This window comes from Gadus chalcogrammus, chromosome 8 (assembly GCF_026213295.1).
Source record: "Gadus chalcogrammus isolate NIFS_2021 chromosome 8, NIFS_Gcha_1.0, whole genome shotgun sequence".
In the NCBI taxonomy this organism is placed as follows: domain Eukaryota; kingdom Metazoa; phylum Chordata; class Actinopteri; order Gadiformes; family Gadidae; genus Gadus; species Gadus chalcogrammus.
Genome location: NC_079419.1, coordinates 25,895,417 through 25,905,050, shown reverse-complemented (window position 1 = coordinate 25,905,050; position 9,634 = coordinate 25,895,417). Strand labels below are relative to the sequence as shown.

General features: G+C 42.5%; 2 protein-coding genes across 2 annotated transcripts; both read left to right on the top strand.

Annotated features, from left to right (window-relative positions):
- LOC130388262 (uncharacterized) lies at positions 1-5,028 on the top strand. Its single transcript, XM_056597685.1, has 2 exons — positions 1-4,408; positions 5,003-5,028. Exon 1 carries the CDS (start codon positions 2,250-2,252, stop codon positions 3,237-3,239), a length of 990 nt encoding a protein of 329 aa, XP_056453660.1. The 5' UTR covers positions 1-2,249; the 3' UTR covers positions 3,240-4,408; positions 5,003-5,028.
- Positions 4,519-8,836, top strand: LOC130387963 (zinc finger BED domain-containing protein 4-like). Its single transcript, XM_056597258.1, has 6 exons — positions 4,519-5,184; positions 5,510-5,659; positions 6,330-6,592; positions 7,065-7,425; positions 7,512-7,669; positions 8,720-8,836. Exons 2-6 carry the CDS (start codon positions 5,599-5,601, stop codon positions 8,834-8,836), a joined length of 960 nt encoding a protein of 319 aa, XP_056453233.1. The 5' UTR covers positions 4,519-5,184; positions 5,510-5,598.
- Positions 8,837-9,634: the final 798 nt, after the last annotated feature.

Here is a 9,634-nt window from a genome sequence, read left to right as displayed (position 1 = left end):
CCTCCGCGGTCGCTGTCTACAGACTGTGCAGGGGCGGACTGGCCATCGGGAATACCGGGGACATCCCCGGTGGGCCGATGGCCGAAAATATAAATCCAACGGCCCATCACTATTATGTACCGGCCCACGCCCATCATCGCATCAGCCCTACAGTGGTTGAAACAGCGGCACAAGCGTAATTTTCTCCAAGAGCTATACCTAGAGCTCCAAGAGCTACTCGCACTGACTGCTTTTATACTGCTACTCGCAATCGGTCTTCACACTCATGGTGACTATTTTTCGATTTTTTTTTAAGTGTCTTTTAATATGTGTTTTACAGACTTCGGAAGTCCAAAGTAAGAAAAGATCTCCACCTTATTAATAAACACCTCTAAATTGGTTCTTACACAGCCGAAGTGTAGAGAATTTGGATTTGCATACATACACGCAACGCGGCACCCAGTTCTACGCATGCGCACAACCCATGAGGCCCAGCTCTTCGTTGCCTTCGTTGTTTTGGAGAGTGCGAGAGCATGCCGTCGGCACCAAAACGAAAAGGTGGAGCTGAAAAGCTAAGAGATAAAAAGAAAAAATGTCTGGAGAAAGGTGCCTCAAAACATTTAAAAATATCAAATTTCTTTGGAAAACCACCGACTGGTGACAGTGAAAAGGTAAGATGTGGCGTTGACGTTGCCAAATGTGAGCTTTCTATTCGCAGATGAGGTAACGTTCCCTACAGCTAGCCTTGCATATATAGACCGTTATGATCTGGTAAAATAAGCAAGCTGGTGTTGTTGTCAACATCTAGATTATCTATTTTAACATGTTAGCCGTAGTCACTGGCTTACAATTGATGAGCAAGCTATCCATGGTGGTAGTTGTAAATAGGACAATCTTATAATTTCTATTAACCTGTGACAAATAAGTTAACCAGCTAGTTTGTTATGCTAAAATCTAAAATTATAAATAATGTTTATATGTTATCTAGATTGTTAATATGTTATGTAGAGGCGTTGACTTGGCCAAGTATAGCATGCATTTCACAACATATTAAACAAAATGTTAATATGTTATCTAGATTGATGATTCAGCTGCTGGAAGCAGCAGCCAGGGGCATGAGAGCCAAGATAAGAGCCAGGGTACAACGTACACCGTAAGTAACACTTTAATATACCAAGTACAAAAATAGTGTATTTCAATTGAGCAGATGTATTAAGATAAAGTCCGATTAACGAGTTATTAACGACGCTGCAAACCCATTTTAACGACGTCAATGTTTTTCTCGCGAGATTAACGTTCCTTTTGGTCAACAGGCTTGTCTACTTTCTATTGGTAACCTAACTGTTAAGGTTCATTGTTTCTTAAATAAGAGGCCTGGCGATGTTCACAGCAAACTTGAAAAAATGAATTATTAAGCCATGGTTTGACTGCACTATAGGCTGAGTCTTTGTGAAATGTGCACTTTATAATTATATTTTGTAGCGCCCTGTTTGGCAATGTTGTTTTTCAATAAAATAAAACATTTGCATAAAGCAAGCCAATCCACTTTTCCATGTTGATAAGAGCATTACAATAATAGGGACATTCAAAAATTGCGATTAATTGTGTTTAAATATTTTAATAGTTTGACTCATTTCAAGTATATTTATCTAATACACATTGAGTGTACTAACCAATAGTGGAAAGTTAATTATAAAAAAGTATTCTTAGTACACTTAAATGTAATGTTCTTAAGTGTAGTTTGCTGATAGTGTTGTGTCAATGGTTTAACATACTAACATGATAAACCCTATTTACCACTCACGTAGGCTGAAGATGACAGTGATAGGGATATCAGCCAGGATGACAGAGAAAGTCAAGGCCAAGAGGATAGGGATAGCAGCCAGGATGACAGAGAAAGTCAAGGCCAAGAGGATAGGGATAGCAGCCAGGATGACAGAGAAAGTCAAGGCCAAGAGGACAGGGATAGCAGCCATGATGATAGAGAAAGTTGAGGCCAAGATGACAGGGATGATCAAGGGCAAGAAGACACAGAAAGTGAAGGCAAAGATTTTGATTATTTCACCAGGCCGAAGTCAGACACATTTGACCACTTCTTCCGTTTTCACCCACAGCAGAAGGCAGACAAGGCTGTAGTGCAGAGAGCTTTTTTTTGTAAAGACGGCACAAACAGAAAATGGCTTTCATACAGTCAAGAAAAAGAAGCCCTCTTCTGTTCCCTTTGTCTCGCCTTTGCTAATCACACAGAAAGCAGCACGTTCATCACTGGCATGTCCAACCTCACACACATACACCAGAGAGTTGAAGAGCATGAGAAGAGCCAACTACACAGAGGTTGCGCTGAGGCATATTTTCTCCGATCTTCAAGAAGCACGATCCAGGACCTTCTCATGGGACCTCAGATGTCACTTCACAGAGAGCAAGTCCGCAGAAGGCGACAAGTGTTGGAGCGCATTATAGATGTAATAAAGCTCATCGGCAAAAGAGGTTTGAGCTACAGAGGCAGGCAGAAAGAGGCAGCATACACACTGGATGACGACACTATTGACCATGGTAACTTTTTGGAAATAACAGTTTTACTGGGAAAATATGATGTTTGTCTCAAGGAACACCTCACTCTCTGCATCGAAAAGAGCAAGAAGATTCACCAGTCTGGTTCAACAAAAGGTAGAGGTGCCCTTGTCACTCTCCTATCCAAAACGACCATCGACTACATCATCACCACCATTCAACGCCTCATGAAAAGTGCCATCGCTGCTGAAGTCCGGAAATCTGGAATGTACTCGGTCCAGATCGACACCACACAGGACATCACAGCCCATGATCAGTGCTCTGTTGTCATACGGTATGTGACAGACACTGTTCATGAGCGACTAGTTGCTGTGACCAGATGTGAGGCTTCCACTGGGCAGTACTTTGCCCAACTTGTGAATGGCGTGCTGGTGGCCATGGATCTGGATGTGAAGCAGTGTATTGGGAATTCCACCGATGGGGCCTCCAATATGCAAGGCCAATATAAAGGCTTCTCTGCATTGCTCTCTGAAAAGTGCCCAACACAAATCCATGTGTGGTGCTATTCACACATATTAAATCTTGTGCTGACAGACACAACACAGTGTGTGCTGGCAAGTGGCTCTCTTTTTTCACTTATGAACCACATCGCTGTCTTCTTCAGAGAGTCCTACCAGAGGATGAACATCTGGGAAAAGGAGAGCAAAGACCCAAGACGCAGACGTCTCACCTCTATAGGAGAAACGTGATGGTGGTCCAAAGATGCTGCTCTGACGAAGGTGTTTGGCTCTTTTGGAAAGCCAGACGGGGCCCTGTATTTTGATGTCCTTCACACCCTCTCAGCCATTCAAGATGGAGAGACCATCAATGCCACGGCGAGAGTAAATGCCCAGGGATACATCGGCCAGCTTCTAAAGTATGAAACTATACTAACAGCTCAGATCTTCCTGCGAATTTTCCAGGTCACTTCACCAGTTTCAAAATATCTTCAAACCAGTGGAATGGACATCCTGACAGCTCATCGGATGGTTGCGACTGCAGAAGCAGAGCTGAAAGAAATGACCAGAGATTTTCAGAGCATCAAGACAGCAGCCGACAAATTCATCCAGTGGGCCAACTATAAAATTGGGGAGGAGAGTGAGGAGACTGAGCTGGAGGTGGAGACCACTCTGCCACAGAAACGGGGAAGAAGGAAAAAATCGATGCCTGGAGAGAGGTCCCGAGATGAGGCTGTGACAGATGCCGAAGCATCATACAAGATTGAGGTTCACAATCGAATAATGGACACAGTCGCAGGAAGCATGCACCAACGTTTCCTCAAGAATGGCACTTTGTATGCTGATCTGGCACTTCTGGACCCAAAAAACTTCAGCCAGGTTATATCCTACGGCGAAAGTTTCCCAGAGGCAGCACTTCAAGAGCTAAGCAAATGTTTGCTGCCATTTGATGACAGAGCAAAAGAGGCAGAGTTACAAAGCGAACTCAAAAGTCTGGCACGACAATGGGATAGGCTGAAGTCATCAGTATTTGATGAATACACAACAAAGACAACAGAACCCGGGCCAGAGGATGCTGAAGATGAGGCAGAGATAGTGTACAAAAAGTGCTCATCTTGCAAGGACTGTCCAATCTGTTGCTACCGAGTTCTGAAGCAGTACAACCTCCTGACAGATGCATACCACATCATAGGCCTTGCATACAGGTTCCTGCTTACCCTCTCTGTCACACAGGTAGCATGTGAGCGAAGCTTTTCAACCCTGAAATACATAAAAAACAGGCTCAGGAGCTCACTCTCTCAACAGCACCTGGAGGCTTTTATGTTGATGGCTACTCAAACAGATGTTTTGCAGATGCTGGACAGTGAGAAAATCATTGACGGTGTTGCAGAAAAGAGTGAGCTGCTGCAAAAACTACTCATGTAATAAAATAATAAAACTGTTATAGTATGGAGTATACTGATATTGTTTTTTATATCTATATATATATATATATATTTATTTATAACCATATATATATATTTATTTATTTATGACCTTAAAGAACCTGGGCTGCTAGTTTAGGTTCTGTTATGTAACTTACTGTTTTGTTATGCACCTTCAGCACCCCTACACACACAAACAATCACACACCCAGCATGCAACACTACTGATACCACTGATGTTCACACCCCATCGTATGTTCTGTTCTGTTCATTTCTAATATATTGTTCATACAAATTCTACCCACTGATTCCAGTTTCTTTATTGTGTGGTCTTTCTCTGCTGACATTCATTCCTTAAGGCTTGGTAGTTATACTTGTATAACCATCTGATACTAGCAAAGAGTTAAGCATATTCATCTAGCAAACTATACCTACCTTGGAGTGTTACAATAGCCAATAATCATTTTATTCCATGTGTCCATCCAGGCAAATTGGTGGATCCAAATGTTATTAAAAAACAAACATACATATATGATGTAATTTCTTTGTAATCATCCAAAATAATGTTAAGTGTATGGATATTTTTCCCAGAAGGCCACTGACTGTTCGATACGCGCGATCCATTGAGTGGGCAACGCGGCTACTTAGTGGGCCGCGCGCCGTGTATTGAGTGGGCCGGTCTGACAGAAACTCCCGGGCCACTTTTTTCCCCCAGTCCGCCCCTGAGACTGTGTACTTTCCTGACGACCATACGGGAGTGATACTCGCCCAAGGTATGAGCCTGACATTGCTATGCACTTATGCTTTCGCAAGTTTTACTATTATTGTTTTTACTAATATGCTTACACCAATGAACTGTGTGATTGTACAGCACAAGTATTTTATTCCGAATTTCCTATTAGAGTTCTCTCCATACACTTAGGAACTAATGTCTGTAGGTTTCCGTCTCGTCAGGTAATTCTAGTCACGTGACTGCCAGGGGTCCATAATTATTTATAGATATCATTCATAGATATTGTAAAACAGCATATCTGTGTTTATGGCTGTCTTATGTCAATTGTAGTGATTCTTACTTATTCTATCTGTCTGTCTGTCTAGGTCTGAGAGATGCCTTGGAGTCATGGGGACTGGAAGAAGGCAATCTTGTCTGTGTCACCACAGACAATGCATCAAATAACATCTGTGCCATGGAACTGAATGAGTGGGAACGATTGCAGTGCTTTGGTCACCGTCTACAGCTAGCCATCGGTAAGTGTAAAACAATCTTTAAAATGGCTTAGGGGTGGGGAACCTATGTCTCGAGGGTCATATACGGGCCTTGAGGATGTTTTCTCCGGCCCCTGACATATATTTCATGTGAAGCTGCATAACATTAAAATTGACATATTTTGTAAAGGAATCTTAGAAATTACATTTGCAATACAATTAAGTTATATTCATGGGACCTAGAGAAGGTGGGGTCTATTTTAAAGGTGGCTGCAATCCTGGTTTGTGTTCATAGTACGGCCCTCGAAGGACTTTTACGGCCATTGGAGAAATTTGTAGTGGCCCCTCGAATGAAAAAGGTTCCCCAGCCCTGGCTTAGAGTTAGAGTAATATTGCAAAGGGATAGCAACAAAAATATTGGTGAATTGAAATTTCTTTGGTCATCCTGCAAACATTATTGAACAAGTTATTCTTTCCATTTTATTTATTATTTTGACTGTCATGGTACACAATGAATTGTAATAGTTATTATATTATATATTTATATTACAATACATTTATACATTTAAATAAATTAATTTAAATTCATATCATAATACCCTTACTATCTAATTTTAAAACAATCCATAACTCATTTAAGTGATCCATGATTATAGAAAAAAATATGCTGTCAAATATGTTATTACATCACTTTTTCTTTTGATTTCAACAGAGAATTCTCTAAAAAACCTCACCCCAACATCCACAAGGCAGGCTGTGGAGAGAGCAGTGGGTGTCTGCAAGAGAGTGGTGAGTGCCTTCTCCAACTCTTGGAAGAGGAGAAGGGAACTGGCCAAAGCCCAAGCAGCACTGGGCTTGCCTCACCACCAGTTAATCACGGAAACACCCACCAGGTGGGGGTCCCGCCAGCAGATGGTTGCACGGTTCTTGGAGCAGGAGAAAGCCCTTTCACAGGTCCTCCTTGCAGATAAGAAGGTGAGATGTGGCCACTGGACATTACAGATTGAGCCCGTTTACATTACCGCAATAATTGGGTTATTGGAATATACAGATTATTAGAATAAACTGTTAGTCAATTACATGCAGTCTGTTGGTTGCATGTGTTACACGACCCAAGTGTGTGACAACAAACTGGAATTGAAAGCTTGTGATTGGCTACTTACTATTCTATAATGTCAATAACCTGATATGTCTTGAGAAATCAGTTTATTAGCCAAAAACGTACCTGTTATAATTGGACTTCTCATAAACCGATTACTGACATAAACCGATTGTTATAAACTTTTTATTCCATTTATATGAGCACTTAAATAAACCGATTTCTCAAAAAAAACTGATTATAAACGGTTTACTGATGTGCTCATTGATTGTTCTCATTGTGGATGCTGATTAGATTTGCAGCCTAGATTCACTTTATTAAAGCGTCCAATATTTTTTATTTACTTAGGCAAGACATCTGGTTCCGAGCTGGCAAGATGTGTCAATCCTAGACTCGCTGAACAAAGCCCTGGGCCCTCTGTTTGAATTTACCGATGCATTGTCGGGGGAGAAATATGTGAGCGTATCCTTTCTCAAGCCGGTGCTGCATTTGTTCAATGATCAAATCCTCAGCCCAAAAGAAGGGGAAACGGAGCTCACCAAAGCAGTCAAAGGAGGTGTGCTGAAATACCTCAATGAGAAGTACGATGATGCAGCCACAAACAACATCCTCGACATGGCAACACTGGTGGACCCCAGGTTCAAGACAACTTACCTGAGGGAAAACCGTGCGGAGTACATGAAGAACCGAGCTGTCACAGAGCTGCTGGGTATGGTGGAGGGAGCCACGGCGCCACCAGCAAGTGATCAAAGAGCAGTAGGCTCCCAAGCTGCTGAAGATGACCCTCCCACAAAGAAAAGACCTTGGCCAGCTACTTTAAGAAGGCAGTTCCAGCCAGCGCCCACACCCGCCTGGGCAACAGAGAAAGCATCGAACTGGAGGTCGCCATGTACCTCCAGGCACCTGGGCCTGCTTCAGAGGCAGACCCACTGGAGTGGTGGAAGCAGCATGAGGTCACTTTCCCATCTGTGGCTAGGCTCGCCAACAAGTATTTATGCATTCCAGCCACTAGCTCTTCGTCGGAAAGGGCATTCAGTGCAAGTGGAAATATTATAACTTGCAAGAGGTCTTGTCTGAAACCAAACACCGTAGACCAACTGGTGTTCCTTGCACTAAACCTGTAATGTTGACATGTTTCTACCTCTTTAAATTGTTTGTGTTGTATTGTTTGTGCTTTATGTTTGCACATTTGTTCAATTAGGCCTAATGCTTTAAACAGAGTTCTGTTCAAACCTGTCCTGATGTTTACAATTTTTATACAGGACAGGGGTTGGACAAAATAACTGAGACACCTGTCATTTTAGTGTGGGAGGTTTCATGGCTCAAGAGGACCAGCCTGTTGGCCAATCTTCATTAATTGCACATTGCACCGGAAAAGTGAAATTTGAAGGTTCAATTAGCAGTGTAAGAGCACAGTTTTGCTCAAAATGTGAGCACCTTACTGGTGCAATGTGCAATTAATGAAGATTGGACAACAGGCTGGTCCATTTGAGCCATGAAACTTCCCACACTAAAATGACGGGTGTTTCAGTTATTTTGTCCAACCTCTGTACATGTTGCACTACAATGTTGCAGAGTTAAGATTTTAAAAAAAAGATGCACTTTTATTTTTTGTTTGTTTATTTGTTCATTCTCGTCTCAAACCTGAAGCGTGTGCACTTAAGTGAAGTGAATGTATTAATTGCCCTATGATGGTTACTGTACTACCTCTACACACAGTATAATTTATTCTGAAGGAAAACCAAAGTGAAGGCTACTGCACTTGTGTGTGTGTGCACTATACGTATAATTTATTCTGAAGGAAAAAAAGTGAAGGCTACTGCACCTGTGTGTGTTGTGTTCACACACACACACACACACACACACACACACACACACACACACACACACACACACACACACACACACACACACACACACACACACAGTAGCCTTCACTTTTTTCCCTTCAGAGTAAATTATACTGTGTTCTGCTGTGTTCCATGTTTTTAATTTGTGTGCAGCAATTGAATGAACATGTTTCTCTTGTGATGCTGAAAATAAAGAGAACAACTGAAATCTGCGTAATTGTGGTACAGGTCGTGATGGATCACACTTTTAAGTACACCCCTATCCAGTAGAGCAAGAGGGCATATCGTGATATATATCGCTATCGTGATATAAAATAATCCATATCGTGATATATGTTTTTTCCATATCGCCCAGCCCTAATACATAGATATCTATATCATATAACATATTGTGTGCGCCTCCAGACGATATTATGAATCACAAACGACTTTGTCGGGTTCTGCGACGTCTCTGGTTCTTCCACTTTCACATCAACCTGAAGTCGACTGAACCGCGCGCTGCCGGGCGATGGTGCCTCGCGGCAACCGGCGGCATGTCGCAGTTCATGTACTTCAGCGAGTCAAACCAAAGTTCCTTTCCCCCAATTCCTTCTCAACCATGGCTCAGATAACCCCCACGACAGTCTCGTTGTGGAAATACAAGACACGTCAAAGAACCAACAAGAAACACTTGCGTTACAGTGTGTGTATTCACATTGATGTGGACGTTGAAGAACCAGGAACGTCGGAGAACCCAACGCGGTCGTTTGAGATTCATAATATCGGCTCACACAGCTTTTGGCCGTGATAATATATATTATATGATATAGATATCTGTGTAGGCTATATGATAATATTTAGATATAGAGCTCCAGGACTCCCGTGTGTTCTAGAATATTTACAGAACACGGCTAAAGGGTGTGCGCCTCGCCATTGCGATACATCCACTGTAAACAGAGCGCATGGTGGCTGCAAGCTGCTCAGGGCCACACCCCCACCCTCCTCCTTGACACGCCCACCGAAACAGCGCATTTGGGGGAAGCTCAATGTGCGACTGGCTCGGAGTGGCTGTAACTCTGCACCACGGCT

Coding starts and splice junctions, on each gene's coding strand:
- LOC130388262 (XM_056597685.1), top strand. CDS start 2,250: ATGTCCAACCTCACACACATACACCAGAGAGTTGAAGAGCATGAGAAG.
- LOC130387963 (XM_056597258.1), top strand. CDS start 5,599: ATGGAACTGAATGAGTGGGAACGATTGCAGTGCTTTGGTCACCGTCTA. Junction 6,593..7,064: donor TCCTCCTTGCAGATAAGAAG/GTGAGATGTGGC, acceptor TTATTTACTTAG/GCAAGACATCTGGTTCCGAG. Junction 7,426..7,511: donor AGCTGTCACAGAGCTGCTGG/GTATGGTGGAGG, acceptor CCTCCCACAAAG/AAAAGACCTTGGCCAGCTAC.